The sequence below is a fragment of the Trichosurus vulpecula genome, chromosome 8, assembly GCF_011100635.1.
Source record: "Trichosurus vulpecula isolate mTriVul1 chromosome 8, mTriVul1.pri, whole genome shotgun sequence".
NCBI lineage: Eukaryota > Metazoa > Chordata > Mammalia > Diprotodontia > Phalangeridae > Trichosurus > Trichosurus vulpecula.
In genome coordinates, this window is record NC_050580.1 from 110427881 (window position 1) to 110453638 (window position 25758).

Consider the following 25758-nt stretch of genomic DNA (forward strand, 5'->3'; position numbering starts at 1 on the left):
GGGGCCCTCTGAGCCTGCAAATGCCAGGTCATTGCCTTTCAATGGTGAATCACCCAGAAAATCAGTGAGGTTAAAACAATCCCATGCTGATGGTGGGAAACATCCTAGCTTTAACCGGTTGCCCAGGCCAATCAAGCAGGAATAGACCCTGCCTGCAGATAAAGTGATAGAGAAGGGGTGTAGTTCTATATCACCTCTGTTTCCTTCTCCTCTCTCCTGAGCCCAAATTGTTCTGCCTCCAGTGTATAAAGTCAGGGATAATCTTCATTCATTTATTTATTCATTCAGCACAGAACAACTTGCTCAAACAATCAGGCTCCTTCTCCAGAGAAGAGAAGGACTTCACCTTCATATCCTGTTGTCTTTAGAGGTTTGAGGAAGAATTTGAGCCTTTGTGGTGCACAGAAGTGTGCATACACACACACACATACACACACACACACACACACACACACACACACACACACACAAAACAAAACCATCAAGCAGTGGGAGGCCTTCCTCCAAAGCCCTCATGGGTTTCCTGTGGTATCTGATGCCCAAATCAGGATCCAATTTCTTGCTGACAACCTTCTCCCTTCCTCTTTTTCCCAGGTTCCATCGGTGCCCCAGGACCTCAGGGCCCCTCAGGTAAGTAGACCTCTCTTTGCCGAGTTGTTTCTGGACAACAAAAGGCAAACCTGAGGCAAAGTAAATTTAATTAAGGAGGGAAAAAAATACTTTAAACACACAAACAAAACCATAATGGCACTGATAGCAGAGATTTCTAGAGGATTTTAGCCCAAGTTTCAATGGGTTTGGTTTTTTTGTTTTGTTTTGTTTTGTTTTGCCTTGGGCTGTTTTGTGAGCCCTGATTTTATCTGTTCAAATTGCTCTTTCCATTCTGAGTTGTCCTTTTTTCACTGGGAGTCCAGAGCACTTCATATATGATCTGCTTCCATAAATCTTCAACTGTGAAAAATATTCATCTGTCCTTCTGAACAGAGCACCTGCCAACAAATAAAAGCACACCTTTATACAAGGTGTCCCCAAAGTCTCAATGCAGACTTTTTAAGCTCCTAAAGCTTAAAATCTTCACTAAGACTTTTGGGACACCCTGTACAATGCTTTTTAGTCTAATAAATACTCATTCTCCTTTACCAACTCTTTATCCAGGTCAAGTCTGTTAACCATCCCCCAAAGTTCTGTCCTGGGCCCTCTTCTCAACCCCCTCCACACTATCTCACTTTGTGAGATAGTATCATCAGCTCCCATGGGTTCAATTATCATCTCTATGTAGATGACTCCCAGATCTAAATATACAGCCCTAATTTCTCTTCTGACCTGCCAACTCATATCACCAGCTGCCTTCCGGTCATCTCAAACTAAGTTCTCTAAGCCTCTCAAATTCAACTTGTCTAAAACATAGTTCTCTTCTTCCAAAGTCCCCAGTTCCTGCTACTATTGAAAGCACCACTATCCTCCCAGTCACCAGTGCTCCCAACCATAGGGAGCACTCCTCTCTCACACTTACTCCATTATCCAATCTGTTTCCATCATATGCCTGTCTGATTTTCTCTGGTTCTACAAGTCCTTCTGGCAACCACAGGGAACACTCCTCTCTCACACTTACTCCACTTATCCAATCTGTTTCCATCATAAACCCGTCTGATTTTCTCTGGCTCTACAGGTCCTTCTGGCAACCATAGGGAGCACTCCTCTCTCACACTTACTCCACTTATCCAATCTGTTTCCATCATATGCCTGTCTGATTTTCTCTGGTTCTACAGGTCCTTCTGGCATCCAAGGCTTCAGAGGTGAAGCTGGACTCCCTGGTCCCAAAGGTAGGTTGGTGAAGAATTATAGAAGGGAGAGGGCAAGCCCAGTGAAGCTATTCATTAAGCCTAGAGATAAGCATCCTTGTATAACAGGAAGTATGCTAAGTTACATTCAGATGGTATGGGTTCAAATTCTGGTTTTACCACTTTACCTGGGTAACTATAGACAAGTCCTCTTCAGGACTTGGTCTCATCATACAAGGGAGCTGAACAAGCTGACTCTCAGGTCCCTAATAGCTTTAAATCTTGGATCCTGTGAGTATGGACTAGGTGGTTCAGGTAAGGGTGGTGGTGGAGACTCCAGTCAGGTAGGTTAATGAGTGGGTCCTGCAGAGAATCAAGAGGTGAGGTCAAGGAGGAGACAGACAATGTCTGTAGAAGTGCAGGAGTTGATCCCACTTGTCCCTCTAACATCCTTTCAGTTTTTTCTGTAAAAATAACCTTCTCTGCAGCCCTGTCAATGCCAAAGTGTGTTTTTCTTCCTTAGGTGAGAAAGGACCATTGGGACCCCCAGGACCCAAAGGTATGCTGCTCCATGACGTGGCTCAATGATCATTGCATTGTATGAAATATGCCATCTTCCCTACACAGGCATAACAGATAGTTACCCCCAAATGGAGTCAAGCTTAGAGAAGTTTTTAAAGGATGGGGGAGAGAGAATGAGATGTACCTAGCATAAGCCTCTTATATGATCATGGTACACATATGGAAGACAGATGGTCAGAGTTAGAGACCATCTGTGGTCAGAGTTAGGGTCTGTCTGTGGCCAAGGTTAGGGGTGATTTTGAGGCTAAAGTTAGTGGTTAGTTTATGATCATGACAAAGAGTCAGCCTCTTTATCAGTTTAAAATTGAATGAAGGGTCAATATATGGCTGAGGTTATGAGGCAAGGGGTAAAGGTCACTGTTTCATCAGAGCTAGTAGTCAGTTTGAGGCCTGAGTTACGGGGTCAGTCTGCAGCTGGGATCAGAATTCAATCAGTGGCCAGGGTTAGGGGATAATTTCTCTTTGAGAAGCTCATAGGCCAGCAAGAGACCAAACCTACAACTTCAGCCAACACTGAGCTAACCTGCCAAGGCTAAGTTAACCTGCCAGGGCTCAGAATGTGGCTCTGAAGAGTGCTGGAATGTTGTCCCTGCTCTTGAACGTTAAATGAAGCCTAAGATTGTTGTCTAATGGGATTTCTTTCTGCAAAAAACTGACTTTCCTCTCCTTTATTTCCATTTTAGGCGACCCTGGTGAGAAAGGATCTCGAGGTCTCACAGGTCAGTGCAGCCTAGCAAATGAACTTCACTTCAATAAATCTTAAACACCTACCAGGCTATATAGTTTCTATTGGGCAGCTAGGCAAGCCCTGGTGTCAGGATGACCTGACCTTTAAATCTGACCTCAGACACTTACTAGCTTTGTGACCCTCGACAAGTCACTTAACCCTGTTTGCCTCAATTTCCTTATCTGTAAGATGAACTGGAAGAGGAAATGGCAAACCACTTTGTTATCTTTGCCAAGAAAACCCCACATGGGGTCACAAAGAGTCAGGCACAACTGAAACAACACAACAACAACAGGCTATGTAAGGGATCCAGAAACAAACACATCAAGATCTCTGCCTTAGGGAATTTCTAATTTTGCTGTCACACCCAAACCCCTTAGCATGCAAACCAACATTGAATTTATCTAATGTGTGAGGTCTCTGCTATCATAGTGGGGACAAAGAAATCAAATAGAGGGAGACAGAGGGCTGGAAGGCAGTCCTTGCGTACGGGATTTCCCTCTATCCTCTTTGCTACTTGCCTGATTCTAGCATCCTATGACCTAATCTATCTAAGGGGCAGTCCGGGTGCCCCTTCACCTCCTACCTCCACAGCAACCCCCTCCCAGAGCATTCCCTCCGAGAGCACTGCTCTGTACATCTACTCTGCCCATATCCTCCATGTGCAGTTATTTGAATGTTGTCTCCCTCAAGAGAAGGTGCCAGCTGCTTCAGGGCAGGGGCCATATATTGCCTTTCATTGTATTCCCCAGTGCTGGACAAACAGGAAGCATTTAATAAGCGCTTGGTACATGACCAGCGGTGCCATGAGTGTCAGGGAGAATGAAGCCCTAGGGACTAAGCTCCGCCAGTCATTGAACTCTGCCTCTCAGTCACTTGCATCTTGCAATGTCTTTGATTAAAAAGGGAAAGGAATCATGGCTACCTTGGCTATAAATGGCTTCTCTTGCCTTCTACGGAGCTAAAACTCCTTTGATGAGCACCTGAGGATCAGGATGGGGCCTGCTGCTCAGAGAGGACCAAGCAGGCTCTGTTTGAGCTCATTTGTTCACCAAGGGAGCCGGGTCTGAAAATGCCTTTCCATAGACATTCCAGGAAGTTGATCGACATTCTGGGTCTCTCTTAGGGAAAGCAAAGGGCGTGATCCTACCAGCTGAGGAGCCCCAGAAGTATCTGACCAATTTATCCTCTCTCCTTTTCATTGTGAATTTCTATTGTAGGAGAACCTGGCTTAAGAGGTCTTCCTGGTGCAACCGGTGAGCCTGGTGCTAAAGGAGCAATGGGTGAGTGTCAGGAGAGATGTGGTATTTCTCCCTGGTGTCTATGTCTGCATGCATGTGCACACCTGCAAATGTGTGTACATGAACACAGAACTGTGTTTTCTGACATATGTTTATGTTTGTTTAATGAGTTTCAGCTCCTTAATTTCTGGTCTACCGTTGTCTCTGTCTCTGAATCTCCTGGCCTGGCTCCAGGTTACAGATGGTTTCTTTTTGATTGTCTCTTAAGAGTTGGTTTTCCCATGAACCAGGGCTCAGTATGCTGGTGATGTTCCTGTGGGGGCTTCTCACAGCATATCACTGGGCACTAGGGGATAAGGTCAAGAGTCTTCTGTGCTGGGATTGGTCCTTTCCAGACACTGAGATCTTGCCTCTGAGTTCTCTGCTTCTGGAAGAAAAAGAAGATGGAACAAACCCTTGGAGCTTTCGATGCTTCCATCCAGTAAAAAAAGGTCCCCTGAGCTAACCTTACCAGCTTCCCCAGATTTAATCTTTTTCATTACATTCCTGAGCTGTCCTGGCTGGCCAAGGGGGCAGGGAGAGAGGGACAAGAACCCTTGGGCATCAAGAACATTCAGCTGCAGACCCTGATAGTACTTTGAATGGATAAATGATAAAAAGACCAAGGAGGAAAAGGATAGAGAGTATTCATTCATGCAACAAATATCTACTGAGGGTATTCCAGTAGTGTGCTCAGCTTCACTGAAGAAGCTGTGAAAGCAAATAAGATGCAGCTCCTGCCTTTAGGGAGTTCACAGTTTAATGGCAGAGATCAGGCACACAAAAAAATACAATACACACAAGGATGTGATAAATGTCACGAGAGGTAGCATGCCACAGGAGTTCAGAAGAGGGAGAGATCACACTGGGCTCAAGTCAACATGTATTAAGTTTTTGTGTGTACCATGGCTCATCTCACTGATTGTAAGGGAGTGTATTTTTTGGCCACAGAAGCTCTCAAAGATCATGCGGCAAGTTACAGGAGGCATGTGATCCACATGGGAAAATCCACAAGATCCGTAAAGCATCAAAGGGTGGGCTGTGCATTGGGCTAGGTTCTAGAATACATGGAGGGGAATGCTGGGAGCCTGGGAAAATGGACCAGAGCAAGATTGTGAGTGGCAATGGATGAGGAAGAACCATGGAAAGCTTCATGGGGAAGTGGCTTTTGAGCTGGTGCTTGGAGGAAGGAGAGAATTTTGATGGGCAGAGAGGGGGGAAAGGCAGAGAAAAAAGAGAGAGGAAAAGAGAAGAAGAGAGGAAAAGGAAGAGTGAGAGGCAGAGAGATGGAGACAGAAACACACACAGAGAGAGAGAGAGAGAGAGAGAGAGAGAGAGAGAGAGAGAGAAATGAGAGAAATACCATGAGGCAAGGTGCAGAAGTGGGAAAGGTCAACCTGTGTTTTAGAAATATTGACTAATCCATTTTTACCAAAGTGTAAAATGTATAAGAAACCAAGATAGGTAGGGGCTAAATTCAAAAATTCCTTCAATAACAGCCTAAGGAATTTGTACTTTTTTTGAGCTGGCAATGGGGAGCCACTGATGGCTGTTTCACAAGGGATGGTTTAGAGTCAGAGTGTGGGGGATAGCTATACCCCAAGAAGATGGGAAAGAGATGAGGAGAATCTTACTATATCCATTTGATTATCTAGAAAAGGGTTACAGGGACACTTGGATTAGATGTGTGGTCACATCTCTATTTTTTCCTTAAACATCTGCTGCCTAGTATTCTTCTAGGTCCTTTTAGGGATGGTATAAGTAAGGAATCAACTGGGATGCCTCCAGAATTAACATGGACTTTGGTTGATTTGAACAGGTCCAGCTGGCCTAGATGGACCCCAAGGCCCAAGAGGTTGGTCACTTTCTTTACTGCTTTCCTCCCCAATAAAAACAATCACCTTTAGGTACTGGAAGCTAAAATACACAAGCTCATTACTAACAATAAATAGTGCCACGGTGAAATATGCCCTGGGGAGCACTACACTTGGTATCCAATGTTTCTTGTCTTCCACCTACCATCTTGAACATCCAATCTACAAATCCTATGCAAAGACATGAGCACAGGGATGATGGTCAGTTGGTAGGAACAGAATGGTCACCTTCCTTTTTTTTTAAGGAGAAACATTCACAAATTGACCCCCTGATCTTTCTAGGTGAACAAGGTCTCACAGGGATGCCTGGAATCCGTGGCCCACCAGGACCCGCGGGAGAAGGAGGAAAGCCAGGTAATAGAGCAAAGATGAGTGGCTGCTGCCAAGGCTATGTTTGGGACCACTCCCCCTTTCTCATGTCTTGGCTTAGCAGAGAACAGCAAAAAGTTGGGTAAGGAGGAGGTTGAGTCTAGACTTCCATAGTCCATGACATTTGGGCAAATGTAGATGTATGACATAATAAAAACAACAATTTAGTGTTTATGTAATGTTTTATTATTTTGCAAATCTAATACATTTCAGTTCAATTCCACAAACATTTATTAAGCACATACTGTGCACAGCACTATGCTAGACCCTGGGGAAATCAAAGTCAAAAAATGACGGTTTCTGCCTTTAAGGAATTTACATTCTAAGAATGATACAAGATAAAGGGAAGGGATCTCAGAAGATTTTGAGTCAGAGTTTGCACCTGAGCTCAATCTCTACATTAACCTTGTGCAGAAAGTACTACGATTAATTTAACAACCAGTTTATAGATGAGGAAACTATGACTCAGGCATGTCTCCTGGATCAAAGCCTGTGTACATTATACGACAGCATGGTATAATGAATGAATTCTATTCTTGGACTCAAAAGATCTGAGTTTGAGTTCTAGGGCCCTGACCCTAATTGTCTGACCTTAGGAATATTACTTAACTTGTCTGGGACTCCATTTCCTCATCTATAAAACAGTGATGATATTTAAAAAGGGTTGTTAGGAGAAAAGTACTTTGTAAACTTTAAAGGACTCTGGAAATGCAACTCTTTTTAGTCTTAGAATTAGTTTAAGTGTGCAGAAGCAGCAGCAGGCCTTGAAGCCAGGAAATCATAGGTTCTGGTTCCACCCCTTACTGTGGGCCAGGTGCAAGTCACTGAAACTCTCAGCGCTCTCAACAATCCTTTAAGATGCCTGCAGAGAAGATGCTGGCCTGCACCAGAGGAGGGAGTTTCCTGATACCAGTGAAATCACAGGTCCTGTCTCTATCCCACACTAGTACGATACTGAATGGCTGCTTTACAGCCATCAAGCTTTCTTTTGAAAGTAACAATTCATTTGATTCAATCAAATTCAATTTGCCAAATGTCAATCAAGAAAAGAATATGCCTCTTTTGGTTCACCTGTGATGATGTTTCTAGTGTGCATTGATGCTAACTAAGCCTGCAGCTCAGAACTGCTCTCTTGTAAGGAGGTTCCCAGATGACTTAGAACTCTCTCATTTGTCTTCCCTTCTCTTTAGGCCTCACAGGACCCCAAGGACCTCCAGGTGAGATACTGAGTCTCCTTCTTATTAGTCTGCCCCCATCTCAGACTTCTTGTTTCAACTTTGGAAGATCTTTTGAGGGGCTACAGCAATTCCCCCAGCCCAACCTGCCTAGGTATATCACCTGTATCATGTAGCCTACCTGGACCTTTCATATCTATCAGTCCAAGTGTGTTGGGCATGATAGTCTCTATCTCCTGTTCATAAGTAATTAGGAAGTAAAATCTGTTCAAGAGAATATCATTAATGAATGGTGCCGACCAAAAGAAGACCTTTGGATTATCCACTATTTGGTGTTAATTGGGCCTCTGTTAACTTTTGTTGCATATGCATCACAAATCAAGAGGAGACTATGGTCCTAATGGACCCTTTGCCCAAAATGGAATATAGTCCTACAAATGAAAAAACAGGCCATGCCCACTTTTTAAGAGAAACTAGGTAATGGACCAAAATAAAATCAGGCTGCAAGTCTAAGAAAGATTTAACAAAGGCTATGTAGACCCTCTTGAGAGGCAGTGTTGGAGCCAGCAAGAGGGAACCAAGCCCCACCTCAGACATAAACTGCCGGTGTGATCCCAGGCAAATCACATGACTTCTCAGTGCCCCAGATCACTCTTTAAGACTCGTCCTCAATTTTCTTTTGTGTCATGGAACCCTCTGGCAGTCTGGTGAAGCCAGTGGACCACTTCTCAGAATAACGCTTTTAAATGCATAAAATAAAATACGTAGGTTTACAAAGGAAACCAATTGTATTGGAATACAGTTAAAATATATTTTTTTAAAAAAGCAAGTTCACTGACCTCAGGTTAAGAACCCCAGCTCTAAGAACATAAGTTGCAAAGAAGGTGTCACCTGCACGGGTGAAGAGATTTTCCTCATCCAGGAACTCCCTCCCCCAGTGAATTCACAAGTCTGTTCCCTAGCCTTGTGCTAGCCAGTAGTTCACAGATGTTTGTGTCTGCAATTGTGCTCTAAAGGCCCAGTTTGTATTTAGAGGGAAATGGGAATATACATGCTCCGTTTGAGAAAGGTTTAAAGAAAGGGATAACATGCGGACAGTGAAGGTAGATTAGTGAGAATGTCATAGGCTGAGAGATGTTTTATAATCTTCCCCATCCTAGATTCTGTGTCCAGGGCAATTATCACAGGGACTCACCCCCTACTACTTTGCTGGGCTTTGAAAAAAGGTCTTTGAGTCTGGGTTGTTTCCTTCTAAGAAGCCCAGGGAGAGAGACAAAGGTAGAAGCTGGGCTGGGGCCTCTTTACCTCTCTTAGGTGGTTTGTTCATTGAGCTTCAGTCCAACAGGCATTAATGCTGTGATTTATTTATTTAGCATTAATCCTCCTGATTTATTTATTTTTTAATCTCATCAGGACTTCCAGGGACCCCAGGCCGACCAGGGGCTAAAGGTAAGTGAGTCTCCAAATTAAACATTCATTCTCTGCCTCTTGGGGTTGTCAAGGTTTTGCCCAGTCTTTGTCTCTCATCAGGACCTGGAGCAACAGTGACACCTAGTGTCTACAAGGAAGAAGCTTTTCCTGATCAATAAGAGCCCTTTGAGTAATTTCCTTCCCAACCCATTCTTTCCCCCATCCACATGCCACCATCACCATAGACACAGAGACACATACACATACACAGGACAAAGATTCCTACTGCACGGCTCAACAAGATGGGAACATCCTCAAACTCCCTCCACTGACCTAGGACAGTGCCATGAAACCCATATCCAAGTGAATTCAACCCAGAGCATTCTTTCTGACCCTAAGTGAAAAGTGCCCCTCTCTCTAAGCAGCCTACTTTTTCACCACTCCCCTGTCTTGAGTCTTCCATCTCTAATCCAGACAGTCGGGCAACAAGCATTTGTTAAGTGCTCCCTATGTGCCAGGAACTGTGCTAAGTTGGAAGTACCACCAAAAAAAAAAACCCCAACAACTAGTCCCTTCCCTCAAATCCTTTCCCTCAAATTCTATTATGTAAAGAAATAGGTGCCTATAAAATAAAGCCAACAGGATATTCCTAAGTCATAGGTCTGACCATGTCATGCCTCCAATGAAAGAGTTTCAGTGGTTCCCTACCAGTTTCTAGGCTAAAAGAGACCCTGCTTGGCATTTAAAATCCTTCCCTATTTAAGGACATCTTACCTTTCCAGATCAATGACTCAGCCTTCCAACCAAACTGGCTCATACACTGTTCTTCAGATACTACGTTCCACCTCTAGACTGTTCCTTTACACTGGTGTCCTTCACGCCTGGAATGCCCTCTCTCCTCCCCTCTGCTTCTTAGAATCACTAACTCCCTTCAAAAGCCAACTCAAGAGTTACCTCCTCCAGTCAAGAGTTACCTCCTCCAGGAGGCCTTTCCTGATTCCCCCCACATCTAGTAAAGTGAGAATTAAAACCAGGTCCCCGATTCAAAACTCCATGTTTGCTCACTGTCCCCTGAGTCCTCGTGAAGTCCCTCAAGGAAACGTCAGCTGAGTAGTTTCCCCATCCCCTACTCCTTCCTAAACTTGACTTCCCTTGCCCTGTTACTTCTCTTTAGTCTTAGAAACCAAGAACGTGTCCAATAAGAAAGCACCTCTTCCCCCTCCCCAATTTCCCCCTCTCCCCATAATTCGCAATCTGGAAAGAAAACAGTTTGGTGGTTTAAGATCTGAATATAATCAACCACACACTAGTTTCCCCTAAAGGCACCTTGGGAAGTTGTCAGAATGACACTGGTGCCCTAAGCCCCCAGCTCTCTTCCTTCCAGAAGTCACTTCAGGCCTGAGAAGATTGATGATTGAGGCCTTTAGAGTCATCAGCTGGGAGATTGGTATTTAATGTAGTGTAGGACATGCTCCCTAGCGCTCTCTCTGCTCATTATAATGCCTTTAGCAAGAAGGTTCAGGCCATAGGTGGAAGATCAGTTTCTCCGGTGTAATAAGAAGACACTGAAAATGATTCACTGAGGCATTGATTCATACAGAAATCCAACACTCTCATGCTTCCTTCTTCTTTCTCCCACACCCCTCTCCCTCCTATAGGTGATACGGGTACTCCAGGCAGGATTGTAACTTCAGGTAAAGAGGGCTTCGGGGTTGTCCTGGTTTGTTTCTTAATCTCATTTACAATGTATTTGTCTATGTCTCTCTATGTTAATACATCTCAAGAAATGTTTGGCTCTAAGGCAGTTTTGTTAGATGAGATGAAACTATGAGCTCTTTGGATCAGGGACCAAGGAGAGAGTGAGCTTTGTCTTCCTACCTGTTCTCCTGATATGGGAGAGTATTTCGTTAAAATTCAAGAGTCATGATGATACTTTGCAGTTTAGGACTTAGAGCATCTGCTTGTTGAGTGTTGCTCATTCATTGCCTCATCTTTCTGCAGAGGGAACATCGACAGTCACTGTACCAGGGCCTCCGGGACCACCTGGAGCCCTGGGACCTCCAGGACCACCTGGCCTTCCAGGTTGGTAACTTTTTCTTTTTTTTTTTTTTTTGTTTTGGCCTTTACCAGAAATTAGCTACAGGCCATAACTTGCCTTTAGGTGCCAAGATGACTTCCCTGGCAGTGAATCATACATATAGAGAATACATGTGACTAAGGCCAAGTAACTCACCATCCAGCCCTACAGGACACTCATGTTGTTTTCACGCTGCTCCCTGGTGGGCACAGTTTCTCTCCTAAGCAGGTGTCTCAGCTAAGCTCCCTGGGCCTGGCCTCTCCACCACTTGTCTCCTGATTGCTAGGGCTAATTCTCTCTTGAATCCACGGTTAACTGTTTTCTCTGCTGCACTGACTCTCTTAGCCTGTTGAGGATAGTGTCTCCTAGTGGGTGAGCGGCCCTGCTGCAAAACGCCATAGTCAATGGGGGACGGAAAAAGAAAAAGAAACTCCCCATCCCCCCAATGCTCACTGCTTTCTGATCGAGACTCAAGGGAAAAGGCAGCGTGGTATCTTCTCAAATGCTGGGTTCTTCCTGCATGGCTCTCTCCTAGACTGCCTTTGCTTACACTCCTTGAAGCGGCTTTATGCCCCAACTGACTCTAGAGCTGTCTAACTAACTTTTTAAAGGCTGTCAGCGGAGTGGACAAATGTTTTGCAAGGTGCCCTCCAATTCCATCACAAAAAACTTCTTCATGCTTCGAGAAAGGGTTAAAGGGGATAAATACATTATTTTGTTTAACACATTAACATTTTATTTGCTCTAATACCCACCCCTTCTGTGATTTCATCAATGAGGCTGAGGGGAAAGCAATTAATCAGGGATATCCTAACTTGCTACTATATTATGGTATATTTCCAACATTAATCATATGCTCTTTAGATCATATTGCTCTTGGGCATATTGAGAAGACCAGCTTCTAGGCCCTTGGCCTTTTCTTTGGTTCTGCAAACTATGACTAGAGGAATATAATTTAGCCTATTTTTCTCCTCTTCTGCAGGACCTGCTGGCCCAGCTGGTCTCCCAGGACAGCAAGGTATGCCATGCCTGTGAACAATGAGGAGTGATTATGGGCTCCCAGAGAGTGTGGATGTCTGGTTGTTAATTAGCAGGTTATGACAATACATCACCAAAAGCTCAGAAGGCCTCAAGGGCCCCTTTATTGAGGAATAGACTGGAAACAAAACATGTCCCCCAGAGAGCCTGTCAGTCCTTTCCTCTGCCAGATTTCATCCTAACCAGGGGCTGCCAGCAGTCCAGATTTGGGGCTCAGCTCTGACCCCTGAGACAAAAGAAAGAAAACAATGCAAGCTGATGAAGGAAATTTCAATCCTTTTTTCCCGGCCAACAGGTCCCCGAGGGGAGAGAGGCATCCCAGGGGAATCGATCATTGGAAGCAGTTCTTCTTCAGGGGTTGCTTCTGCTCCTCGTGAGTAACTTTATTCTGTTTGGTTCATGTGAAAGTCAGACTGAAGTAAGATGACAAGAAACCTGGAGTCAGATGGAGTCAGAGCACAGGGGATGTAGGAGCTATGACCTTCCCTAGACACAAGGGGCTATTTGGAGGGTGGGCAGTTCAGACGGGGCCCAGCTGAATCAGGAAGTCCCCCAGTAAACAGCCCCAGTACAAAGAAGATGCCTAACTCCTTCAAAAGGAAATCCCAGGGTTTTTACCAATACCAGAGGCTGTGACTCTAGGGGAAGGGATGATCTCTTTGGAATCTCTCAGGTCTTTAAGAGCACCTAGGGAAAAAAAAGCAGAAATCAGGGTTCTCCAGTGTTTTGCCATATATCTCAAAGAAAGTAAAACAACCGAATCATATAGGCAAGAGTACCCCCTCCCCTCTCAGAAGACTATTCCTGTCTTTAATTTTGCCTGCTCTGTCTTAATAACAATTAGCCTATGACCAGGATTTCTTGGGCATAGCCATAGGTTTGGTGGCCAGACTCCTGGGTTCTCTTCCAAGTTCCTATGCCTGAAACCTTTTAGGTAAAAAGACACCAGGGGCCTGGTCAGGACTTGGTAAAATTGCCTGACTACACATCATCCTGACTGCATTCCTGGGTCGGGTAGGGGAGAGACGGTGATGGAAGGGGGCCATGGGAGACAACAGCTATGTCTGGTTTCTTCTCTTTGTAGACACTGCTCAATTGCAAGGCCCCCCTGGACCACCAGGACCACCAGGACCACCAGGTGATTAGCCCAGGAGAGCTTTGGAAAGTAGAAGGATGGGAGAGGCTTGTGAAGAAGACCAAAACACTGTTTCCAAAATCCATGTAATATGAAAACTCCTAGAGTCAGAGCTAAGAGAGATTTAAGAGATCACATGGTCAGATCCTCAAATTTTGTAAATAAGAAAACTAAGTACCAAAAAAAAAAGGAATGAATGAATTTGTCACATGAATTTGAAGCAAGGCCAAGCTTAGAACCCATGACTCTTTGCCCTCCATATTTCAAACCCTGGTTTTATATGCTTCTTCCTCCAGGAGCCTCCATCACAGGCCCTCCAGGACCCCGAGGTCCAGCAGGTAAGCACTCATACCTCTTGGAAGGGAAGGAGGGTAAAAGAAGATCCAGATGCCATGAAATCATGGCCATTCAACATACCCAGACTTCCTCTGTAGCACATCCTTACCCAGTCCTGTCAGAGTGTACAAATTTACCCACTTTTCTTTAAATGTCACTAGAGAGAAAATGAGCAAATTGCCCCCTTGGGAGTAAATCCCTGGGAAGGCTTTCAGTCTTGACCTAGGTTGGGGATTTTTCTTGCTCAGGGGAAGGCCTACCAGGACCTCCTGGACCACCTGGAAGCTTCCTTACAGACTCAGGTAAGGCCATTTCTCACTGGAAACACAAGTGTCTCATAGAAGGCACTATGAACTTTAAGACTCTATGGGGTATGTAAAGGAACAAACTTTTACAAAGCGCTTTGGAGGAGAAATAAAATAAAAAATACCCTTGGGGATCACCAGGTCTTGGGGGCAGGGGGTGGGGCAGAGACAGAACAACAAGTCAACAAACAGAAATTCACATTGAGCTGAAAAGAGGTGTCAAGGCAGCTTTGGGCCAGGAACACATTCCATTGCATAGATTGCATGGCATGCAACCATGGCAGGGAACACTCATCACCTGAACCTCCTATAGCCCATTCATCTCTTCCACAGAAACATTCTTCTCTGGCCCCCCTGGCCCACCTGGACCTCCTGGTCCCAAGGGAGATCAAGGTGAGTATGTTGCCTTTGTCTGTGAACTCATCCTTCCCACCTGGTGTTAGGAAAAGACTTTGCCGAGCTCATTTTCAGTGGTACCTTGGCAATTAAGGCAGGGAGTTCAGGGGAAACATCTGAGCTGCAAAGTTCCTTTCACTTCCTCCCATATTCCTGCTCTGCGCTCCAGTTAAAGGGTTAGGGGTGTCATAAGCCCTTCTCCTCCAGAGCCCTGACCTGAGCAACTGAATGTCTGAATGGGGAGGAGGTTAAGTAACACCCCCTGGGTTTTTCAGCATATTTCCCTCCCCCCACCCTCCAAGGTCCCTATCCCTTTCAACACTAGACTCACCATAATGACCCTTCCCTAAATCCCTCTGGTTGGTATTATGTTTCAATCTCACAACATTTTTGCTTTCTCTCCAACAGGCTCTCCCGGACCTCGAGGATACCAAGGTAAATGGAGAGGATGGGGATGAAAAGATTGTTATCTTACCTAAGCCATGGCAGGGTTGGGGGGTGGGAAAAGGGAAGAAGGGAAGGAGACTGTGGGGATCCTTGAACTTCTTAGAAATTACTAGGTATATACTTGGTTGTGTGTATAAAGCAGCATTACATGGGGATTTGTAAAGGGCAGCCAAGGAGGGGAATTGGAAGGAAACTCCATCTGGGAGATTGTGCTAAAAGATCTAACCATCCTGGCCTTCTTTTGACTCTCAGGAGACCCTGGCCTCCCAGGACTCTCTGTCTCAGGTTAGTGCTCTGCCATTTCCTCCTATTTACCCCTCTCCCAAATCCAGCTAACCACCCATGACAATTATATCCTTGACTTTCAGATTCAGACACTCTGGGAGTCTCGTTACAAGGCCCACCGGGCCCACCCGGTGCTCAGGGACTTCCAGGACCTAAGGGTGACAAAGGTAGGTGTTGGCAAGATGAGGAAGTTATCAGGATGGGATGTTTCCACAATCTGTAGAACTTTAGGACTTCCAGAATCCAACAGGCCCCCCCATTTCGGATCCTTAATCATTCTGTGAGTCTTTGCTGCACAGCCAGCTTTGAGCTAACGAAAAGGAAGAGGAGGCAAACATGGTCCTCAGAAGTTAACTCACTCCTTTTGGGAGAATTGGGATCACCACTGAGAATAGCTGACACTGCGACATGCCAATGGGGAAGCCTACAAATAGAGGGGAGGGAAAGTCAGAGACTGAGATCCAGCTGCTGGCTCATTAGAGACGTGCTCTTGGAGGATGAGGCTTTTTCAACTGCCTGCTCTCTCTCTCTTTTGCTGCTAGGTGACCCTGGTGTCCCAGGTGCTCCTGGCATCCCCGGAAGCCCCTCTCGAGGTGAGGATGTTGCCTTAAGAGAAGGTGACCCCTTCTCTCAAGAAGGGACTTGAACTAAGAGTTGTAGAGAAAAGTCTTTCCCGTTTCCCTCGGTCCCAAATGACCATTTCTTTGAGGAAATTAATTCAACAAGCATTCAACAAGCATCTACTGTGTGTGTGTGTGTGTGTGTGTGTGTGTGTGTGTGTGTGTGTGTGCCCAGACCTCTGGGGAAGACAAAGGAATCTATCCTCAGGAATTTCACAATCTGGCTAGGGGATGCGATCCACAAATATAAAAAGATAACTAAGCATAGGTCACAGTGAGTGCTAAATTAGTGGTACAGAGGGTGAGGGCTTTAGGAGTTCAAAGGTGAAAGAGGCCAGCATGGGCTAGGAACAGGCTTCAAGGAGCAGGTGGGCTCCGGAAGTCATCCCTCAAGGTACTGGATTTGAAGAGGGGAGAACTGTTCATCTCTGTGACCCTTTTACACCTCAGGGTCTACTGGTAACTCAAGCCTAATCCCTTCCAGGTCACTTTGTGGATCTTGATCTCCCTTAGGGAAGGGAAGACAGAAACTCATCAAAGGTAGTGGCCACCCCATCTCCCTGTGTCCAGTATAGAGAGAGACTAAGTCCATTTCTGTCTCCTATAGGAGGATCATCAAGTTCTAGGGGACCCCCAGGTCCACCTGGCCCTCCTGGACCTCCTGGTTCCCTCAGCAGCTCCGGACGGGAGATTCAACAGTACATCTCTGATTACATGCAAAGTGAGTGCTGGTCCAGCCCATTGAGGCAACAGGGCCACCTGCCAAGGACCAGAGTCTGGTCCTCCAGACGCTGAATCTCTCTCAGTGATTTGGACAGTGCTAAGTGGGTGGGTATAGCTGGGAGACAATAGAAGTAACCATTCACATAAATAGGCATCTGCTACAGTGCTCTCTGGATCTGTGATATGGGTCCTCTCTCTACCACCACTCTTCAGAGATAAAGGTAGATGGTTTCATGACTTGCTGGAGCTTAGAAAGTTCTACACTGATGGCCATCCCTCTAATGAAGATCCTCTTAGGATTTAGTTTGCCCAATCCTTAAACAACACTTTCAACACTAGACTCGCCATAATGACCCTTCCCTAAATCCCTCCGGTTGGTGCTATGCTTCAATCTCACGGCCTTCTCTAGCCCTTTCTAACTCAGTAGAACCTGACTGCACTTGTGTTCCATTGGCAAGCCTTGAAGAAGCCACGTTGTCATGGGCAGGTCAATAAGAAACCTCGATTTAGGACATCTATACACAGAATACACATATGAGTACATGCATATGTACATAGTCTCAAATAATAGCTTACACATGCATACATATAGCTGTAAGCCCAGGGGACTTTACAATTTACAAGGCATTGTCCTTACAACAGCCATGTGAAGTATATAGTATGAGTAATCTTCCATTTTTCATATGAGGAAATCATACCTGCAGCCACAGGGATTTGCCCAAGGTCACACCCCTAGAAAGCAGCTGAATTAGGCCTTCAACCCTGGCCTTCTCATTGTTCAGTCCTATTCCCCCTGTACCACACACATACACCCACACACAAGATCATATGTACACATATTATAGCACCTAGCACAGGGCCAAGGTCCTGGTCTAATATTTGTTGATTTGACGTACACACAGAGTCAACAATCACTTATTAAGAGTCTGCAATGTGCCCGGCATGAGCAGCCAGGTGGCACAGTGGATAGGGTGCCAGGCCTGAAGTCAGGAAGAGTTGTCTTCATGGGTTCAAATCTGACCTCACACATTTATTAGCTATGCGACCCTGGGCAAGTCACTTAACCCCGTTTGCCTCAGTTTCCTCATCTGTAAAATTAACTGAAGAAGAAAATGATGAAAACCACTCCAGTATCTTTGCCAAGAGAACCCAAAATGGGGTCATGAAGAGTCAGACATGACTGAAACAACTGAACAACGTGTCAGGCAGCATGCTAAGAACACACCTGATACTTCCTATTACCACATCTCTCTTTACTAGATGGCCCTTCCTCAAACCCTCTTTCTCTAGAATGTCTGCTCCCCACAGAAAGGGGGCTGACTAGGATCTTCCTATGACCCACAGACTAACATTAAGCACACTTGTTGAATAGATGAAAGATTTACATCCGTCTTTATTCTTCCATACCACCACCCCCTCCATGGGCACATCTCTGGCCTGGCCCTTCCCGTACCTCAGTTTCTCCATCTGTAACAGAACAACCACCTTGCTGGCTCCCCCTTCTTTGAGAACAGCAGGGCTAAGGGGAGGAGGGTGCATTTCCTCAGGGGTTTTGAGCTCCATTTTGGAAAGAAAGGGATCTCTGTAAAATTTAGAAACCATGCTCCCTTACTGAGATGAGCTGCATCCCACTTCTGTTTCTTGGTGTTTAGGTGACAGCATCAGAAGTCACCTGTCTGGAGTTCAGGGTCCCCCTGGCCCTCCAGGACCTCCAGGGCCTGTCACCACTATTGGTGGGGAGACTTTCGACTACACTGAGTTGGCGAGCCGAGTCATGAGCTACTTACGGAGTAAGTCTCTGGTCCCCTGCATCCTACCTACATATTCACATACATTTCTTCACTCCATCTCCATGTACCTTCCTCTCCCAAGCCCACAGAGACTGGCCTGTTTGGCAAAGAGCTCTGTGCTCTTTTGTGGGGTCTCATCTATGATTTCCTGCCTCCCCTCCCCTCTAAAAATCTAATGAGGCTTTTTTATGCAGAAAAACTTCATTAACTCAAGATGTGCAGTCTTGCAGACACTAAGCCATGCCTTTATGGTATGGATTTCTTAATACAATTTGCTGAAAAAAATTAATACCATAAAGTAAAAATTGCAAGGATCATATTTAGCCAACCTAAGAAATCACTTATTTCTAGTACTTTAGCAGCAGTCATTAAAGTACAAACGATGTGCTAAATGCCAGGGATTCTTTTCTATTCTTTAAAGGTCTATCCAGTCGACTATACTTTGGAAGGAATTTGTATATGGTACAGTTTAAAAAATAAAATTCATTCCACTAAAAAAATTTTTTAATTTCTCCCACAGCTTCTGGGTACAATTTGGGCTCCTTCTCCTCTATTTCCTCTGAAGACATCCTGCTTGTGCTACAAAGTGAGTACTTAGGCCAGGAGGGCATTGAAACCATCTACTGCACAGTGTAGCACCTGGCACATAGTAAGCACTTACTGTTTATTGACTGACTAGCTGACCATTGTGGTCCCTTGGTACTACTGCCTCCTGCCCTTGCTCATTAACTATGACCAGGGACCTTTTCTGTACCAAAGGAGGTATCCTCAGAAAGGGTCTGAAGAGCCTGGCAACAACTGGCTAATGATGTGTGGTATTCAAGTCTCAGAGATATCACTGACCCATGGCCTTTCTCTGCTGAATTAGAAAACCTGTTTAGAACGGTGGTGATCAATCCCCCTACTTAGCAAATAGGACAAAGTTTCTTTCCAGGTATCTGGATAAATATTGTCCCAGGGACACTGCCCCTTGGAATGGAATCCTGAGAATTGAGAACACTCTAGTTCGAGTCCTGGACCATGGTCTCAGTTTATGCATCTGGCAAACGGGCAGATCTATTCGCTATTGTCCCTGCGGGGGAGGTTGTGGTTGCTGGGCTGGTCAATCTCATCTCATTCCACAAACAGGGGGCTCCACTCTGATGTCTTCATCTTGGATTTGTTTTAGGAGAAGAAGTACGCCAGTATCTTCGGCAGTATCTGATGGGCCCTCGAGGACCTCCTGGGCCACCAGGAGCCGGTGGGGATGGGTCCCTACAGTCTCTGGACTATGAAGAGCTGACCAACCGCATCCTAAGCTACATGAGAAGTGAGTATTCTGTCCTTAGGGAGCCAGAGGAGGGGCTAAAGAAATGGGGGTAATTTCCATTCTGAGCACCTCTAAGAACACACTGAGCCCATTGCTCCGCTCCATGCTGAGACTGAATGGAAGATACAGATAGACATTCAGAAAAGTACAGGACCATGGCCTCATGACAATTCAACTATCATCCCCAAATTCTGGAGTGGAGCTGGGGATGAGTTTGGGGAACAATTTAGGACCACAGGTTCATTTAAAAGGCATTACTATGAGAAAGGATCCACAAGCTTCACCAGACTGCTAGAGGGGTCCATGATACACAAAAACAGTTGAAGAATCTCTGCTTTAATCTCTTTCGTCTTTCTTATCCATGAGAAACAGTATAGTATGATGTTTCCATTAGCACAAGTCTTGGAGCCAGAATGCCTGAGTTTGAATATTGCCTCTAATAGTTACTGGCTGTGAGAATCCCTCTTAACCCCTATAAGCCTATGAGCCTCATTTTCCTCAAGGGTAAAATGAGAATATGTATACTACCTACCTCATGGGGTTATAAGGAAAGTGCTTTGCAAACTCAACAGCATGGTGGAATGTGCTGAAATTATTCTTTCCTGTTTTTCTTTGACACTTAGTGACCCTCTCCTCTTTTACCTTCACGTTCCTGTGTCTTGTTTTCCTCTCCTTATCTGATCAGTGTTCAATATGTCTCTTGTTTCCTTTTCCTAGGTTCTGGGATTAGTATTGGACTCCCTGGTCCCCCTGGTCCCCCGGGTCTGCCAGGAACATCCTACCAGGACCTATTGTCTCTGCTCCGAGGTAAGGCTAAATTTGGAACACAGAACCATTCTGACATACAATAGAAGATGGCACCCCCTCAGGAGTGGGGACACTGTGGCCTTGGCCTTGAGGCCACAGGGTCCCCACCCCTGCACTAGATCATGACTCCCTATTCTTCCTTTTCATTCCAGGGTCTGAATTTAGTGGTATTATCGGACCTCCTGGACCCCCTGGACCCCCAGGACCTTCAGGAAGCTCCTGGTCCAGTCTCAGCATGGAGGAACTTTCATCTTACCTGCAGAGTAAGAGCCTCGGTATGGGGGTTGGGGAGGGGAGGGGATAAAGGACTGTGGAAGAATATAGGGGATAGAGGCTTACATGTCTAGAATACTTCAAAATCATAATGCACCTTCATATATATTTAATCAGATCCTTACAACAATCTTATGAGTTAGGCAATGCAAGTTTTAACATCTCCAATTTTTAGAGGAGAAAACTGGGTTTAGAAAGGCTAATCAGGGATGGGGAACCTGTGGCCTTGAGACAACATGTGCCCTTCTAGGTCCTTGGGTGCAGCCTTTTGACTAAGTCCAAATTTTACAGAACAAATCCTTCTATTAAGGGGATTTGTTCTGTGAGGTTTGGATTCAGTTAAAGGGCCGCACTCAAGGACCTAGAAGGCCACAGGTGGCCTTAAGGCCAGAGGTTCTCCACCTCTGGCAAGTGATCTACCCACGGTAACAAAACTAAGTGGTGGAGGAACTGATTCTTGCAGATCTTTCAGCTTGAAGCCTGGCACTCTTTTCAAGGCCCCACACTAGCCTCTAACAAGATCTACCTCAACTTTATCAGGGAAGGAAATGAAAAAACCAATCAACCAATTCTCAAACATTTATTGAGTGTCTGTGCCTCAAACATTGCACTCAGGTACACTTTGGGAGCCACTGAGAAATAGATTGGTCTCTAGAAATTTTAAAAGTTGTTAAAGAGAAAAAAGCACACACACACACACACACACCCCAACACATCAAGAACAATATGAGATAGTGCATAAGTAAATGCTAAACGTTTTCCAGAGACCCCTGAGTGGCCAAAGGATTTGAGGGGGAGTCCAATGTGAGCTTGAGGAAACTCGAAGGGGGGGTAGGGGAGGGGAAGTGGTACGTGGAAAGGGGCAGGATGATACAGGCAATTTCAGCTGATGTCTAAAGAGAAGCACAGAAGTTGTTTCTGTCCCTAAATCATGTATGATCCCCTCCCTGCAACATGATCCACAGGTTCCTGATGGTCCTTCCTCCTGTCCCTTTCATCGGGTTTTGTCCTTTCTCTCCCAGGGATTTGAGTTGAGCAGAGCCCATAAACCAGTCAAGGAAAGGCTCTACTTTCTCATCAGTACATCTTCCTAATGTCCCTCTCCTGTACTCCATCTACAGGTGCAGGACTCTCTTCGGTCTCTGGTCCTCCTGGCCCGCCTGGTCCTCCAGGCCCCCGTGGCCCTCCTGGGGTTTCAGCAGCTTTGGCGACCTATGCAGCTGAGAACAGTGATAGTTTCCGGAGTGAATTGATTAGCTATCTCACAAGTAGGTGACCTACCCGTCTCCTCCATCCAGCCCCATTCCCACAACCCCTCTACAAGTCAGAGTCCCATCACAGCTAAGCTTCCATTATTTGCAGAGGAAGTTGTACTAAGAGCCTAGGGTTCCATTCCCAAGGTAAATCTGAGGCGTTTATGACTCCTCTCTCTCCCCACCCCACACCATCCCACATCCTGATTCCACATGAAAAAGAGAACCATCTGTTAATGCCCCTACAGAAGTGATCTCCTTGATAGGAAACAATTGGAAACATGCCTTGAGAGCTTTAGAGAAAGTCCTCCGACGGCTTTTACATTTCTCTTCCTCCCTGAGACAGAAGCTGCTACTATCATTGTGTTCTGTTCAATAGGTCCTGATGTCCGAAGCTTCATAGTGGGACCTCCTGGCCCCCCGGGGCCTCAGGGTCCTCCAGGAGATGGTCGGCTAAGGGAAGCTGATGGTTTCTATAGCCGGGGAAGCAGCAACTCTTATGGTTCTTCTGTCAGCCGGAGTACCTCCTACAGCTCCTCACTGGGAGCAGGAGGATCCAACGGAGGATCCTCCCTAGGTGGAGGAGGAGCTTATGGTGCAACCTTGGGAGATGGTGGCCCCTATGGCACAGATGTAGGCACTGGTGGAGGCTATGGAGCAGCAGCAGGAGACGGGGGCACGTATGGCACTGAAGGCAGAGTTTTTGGTGCAGGCTTCACTGGGGACCTGGATTACAATGAACTGGCTGTGCGTGTGTCAGAGAGTTTGCAGCGTGAGTAACAACCCCCATCCTCAGGACCTCATTACCCTTGGCATCTCCCTTGACTTCCCAAGGACCCAAACATGTGGAGATGTAAGCCCTAGAGTGTAAGACAGAAAAGGCTATGGCCCCAGTCATTTAACAGCCAGACTATTTGGCAGCTCTTGTCAATTCTCCAGATACAAAGAAGGTCCAGGGTCCCTGTAACTGGGAGTCATTTTTCAGATTGAATCCCTTAGCCATACCTGAGAGGGATATAGTTCACCAGAGTATACTGGCATTATGAAAAAACTCTGGATTTGGCATCAGAGAACCAAAGTTTGAAGCCCAACTCTACTGCTTCCTCTAGTACCTATGTGACCTTGGGCAAGTCATGTCCCTTTCTGGGCCTCAGGTGCCCCATCTGTAAAACAAGGGGAGGGGTTTGGATGATTTCTAAGGTCTCTTCTAGTTCTAAATTCTGTGATTCTCTAATGCTCTGATTTTGCAAACAAAATGCCTAGGGGTCAGAGCTTCTTACTGCAGAAAACAGTTCATGTCCTTAGGAAAAGTAGAGAACCAGGTTTAACTTCTCCAGGCCTTGGGCTTTCCAAGGGCAAGTAAATAAGTCTTGTGCCTTTGGAGGAGTCCAAATGTTGGGAGCGAAGGATGTGAGAGGAGTTTATTCCAGTCCTCAGGGCTTCCTCTGCCTATAAAATGGTGTGACTGTCTTCAGAAGGACCCCCAGACATTCTTTCATTAGCCCAAGTATTTGTTTTGCAGGTCAGGGTCTGCTACAAGGTATGGCTTACACTGTACAAGGCCCACCAGGCCAGCCTGGGCCCCAAGGCCCTCCTGGTATCAGCAAGGTATTTGCGACCTACGGCAATGTGACTGCGGACCTCATGGACTTCTTCCGAAGTAAGGGCTCCCCTGGTAATACAGCCCAGGACTTCTCTGGGTGCAGATTCCCCACCCCACCCCCAAGACTCCTGGGAAGCCAATAGTGTTCTCCCTCTCTCTACCCTCTGCAAAAGTCTTAGGTATTTAGTTCTGAAATCAGAAAGATTTGCAAGCTTTCCCCCCCCTAGCACTAATGCTTCATTGTTACTCAGGCTCGGTGTCTTCTCCGAAGAATGAAGTCAATAGACAAGAACAATGACTTGAGATGGGCTTGTTTTGCTTTGTTCTTTTCTACGGCCATGAAAACTAGGACCTATACGATCTACTGGTTTTCTTTTCCATTTACCCAACCAGGGCTTCAGGGGCTAAGCAAACACAAGAGGATTTTAAGGGAAGGATGCTTTAAATCCTCCTCACCCACTTATCTACTATTTGAGCTAAAATCTGTTACAAAACCTATATTTAATGCTTTTGCTACAATCCTCCAACACAAACAAGGGTGAGGAAAACCGTTACTGCAGATCTCTCTTGAGCAGAGGGTAGCAGGAGACTTCATTCGTGCCTTACTCCTGTTTCCTTTTTGTAGCCTATGGGACAATTCCAGGACCAAAGGGAGATAGAGGCTTTCCAGGGCCCCAAGGTAAGTATCAAGAGTGGGAGGGACCACTCACTTGCCCTGTTTAAAAAAAAAAAATGGCAAATAGGTACCACTTCCAGCGGCTATCCTGGAAATTTGATAATCCTTTTTCACCATTATGAGACAAAAGGCACTGTTAATCCAAAGTAAAGACTTCCTTACGTTGGCTGCTCATTATTACTACATGAGTAACACTACTTCAGTTAACTGTGAAATTACTCTTATGGGTTTATCCCCGCCCAGTTACTTGCCCTTGGCCACTCCCGCACATAATACCAGGATTCATTTATCCCTCCAGGTGACAGGGGACCAGCTGGCAATCCTGGTAGACCTGGACCTCCAGGCCCCAGAGGACAAAAAGGAGACAAGGGAGACAAAGGTAAATTCTATCTGGGGAAATGGGACTTTTGAATGGTGAAAGACAGCCAAAGCTTTTTTTATCAAAACGTGTTACTCTTTCTTTTCAAAATGATTTATTTTACCCTGAACAAAATCTACTGTCAGAATTTTTCTAACTTTGGTACATCTGGCCTAATATTTAACAAATGTATCTTTCTGTTTAAAAAAGAACTTTATTCAAAGCTGAATTAAGAATGGGTTTGAAATTTCAACAGCAAGTTTCCAAAAGGTCCCCTGGCAAGGAAGTCTCTGCATAGGGAGTGTACAATTCAATGAACACTAAGTACCTTCTATGTAGATGGTACTGTTTTAGGTACCATAACAAAAGAGATAAAGGGGATGTGCATGCACACAGATATGATGCATAGTAGGTGATAATGGACAAAGGAAAGCTAGTAAGCTCTATAAGAAAATTTGAGGAGAGTGCTTTTTCAGCTGGGAGAATCAAGAAAAGTTTCATGTTCAAAAATCAAGGAGATTGACTCAAAGCAACAAAGAAAACTCCCTATTCTGGCGAAAGAAAAGTATTCACAATACAATTGCTATTCTTAAAATGAGCTCAGAGAAGCAATGTGGTATTAACGTATACAAAACTGGCATCAGTTAGTAAGATCTCGGCTTAAATCGACCCTGACACTTTTGGGCTGTGAATTACCTTCTGATACCCACCTGCAGTTCCTCACCTTACCTGCAACTCCCTAAAACAATGAAATCACAAATCCAGTCCAAAAAAGTTTAGCCATCTTTGTGGGTGAGACAATGACAACAAATGCATAGTGCTCCTAAGTTAATCTTCCTGTATGTTTTTCTCTTCCTAACTTCCAGGTGAACAAGTCTATGTTGGAAGGAGGAGGAGGAGAAGCATTGCTGTCAAACCATGAGGATACATACACTCAGTATTAAAGCATACTGAGCTCATTCCTGGAGCAAGGATGGGCTTCCTTTTAGGACATCTTAAGTCAAAAAACCAGATAGTTCAGGTCAAGAAATAATAGTCTCGTAATCTGAAATTGCCTCACTGATGCTGGTTTGGCTCTCATGTAACAGCATGTGGATAACTCCTCAGGCTGAATAAACCTTAAGTAACA

General features: G+C 45.4%; 1 protein-coding gene across 1 annotated transcript in view; it reads left to right on the forward strand.

The window, feature by feature from the left end:
• Positions 1-25758, forward strand: part of COL17A1 (collagen type XVII alpha 1 chain) — a 54429-nt gene extending 28671 nt beyond the window's left edge. The window contains exons 24-55 of the mRNA XM_036735765.1: positions 595-630; positions 1770-1823; positions 2305-2340; positions 3047-3082; positions 4311-4373; positions 6190-6225; positions 6527-6598; positions 7804-7830; positions 9202-9237; positions 10857-10892; positions 11200-11280; positions 12258-12293; positions 13398-13451; positions 13745-13786; positions 14033-14086; positions 14423-14482; positions 14894-14920; positions 15185-15217; positions 15301-15384; positions 15760-15810; positions 16445-16558; positions 18213-18350; positions 18871-18936; positions 19519-19659; positions 20377-20466; positions 20619-20729; positions 21861-22007; positions 22372-22764; positions 23515-23652; positions 24221-24274; positions 24570-24650; positions 25496-25758. Coding sequence (XP_036591660.1) covers positions 595-630; positions 1770-1823; positions 2305-2340; positions 3047-3082; positions 4311-4373; positions 6190-6225; positions 6527-6598; positions 7804-7830; positions 9202-9237; positions 10857-10892; positions 11200-11280; positions 12258-12293; positions 13398-13451; positions 13745-13786; positions 14033-14086; positions 14423-14482; positions 14894-14920; positions 15185-15217; positions 15301-15384; positions 15760-15810; positions 16445-16558; positions 18213-18350; positions 18871-18936; positions 19519-19659; positions 20377-20466; positions 20619-20729; positions 21861-22007; positions 22372-22764; positions 23515-23652; positions 24221-24274; positions 24570-24650; positions 25496-25551 — 2483 coding nt within the window. The 3' untranslated portion in view covers positions 25552-25758. The remainder of the gene's footprint in view (positions 1-594; positions 631-1769; positions 1824-2304; positions 2341-3046; positions 3083-4310; positions 4374-6189; positions 6226-6526; positions 6599-7803; positions 7831-9201; positions 9238-10856; positions 10893-11199; positions 11281-12257; positions 12294-13397; positions 13452-13744; positions 13787-14032; positions 14087-14422; positions 14483-14893; positions 14921-15184; positions 15218-15300; positions 15385-15759; positions 15811-16444; positions 16559-18212; positions 18351-18870; positions 18937-19518; positions 19660-20376; positions 20467-20618; positions 20730-21860; positions 22008-22371; positions 22765-23514; positions 23653-24220; positions 24275-24569; positions 24651-25495) is intronic.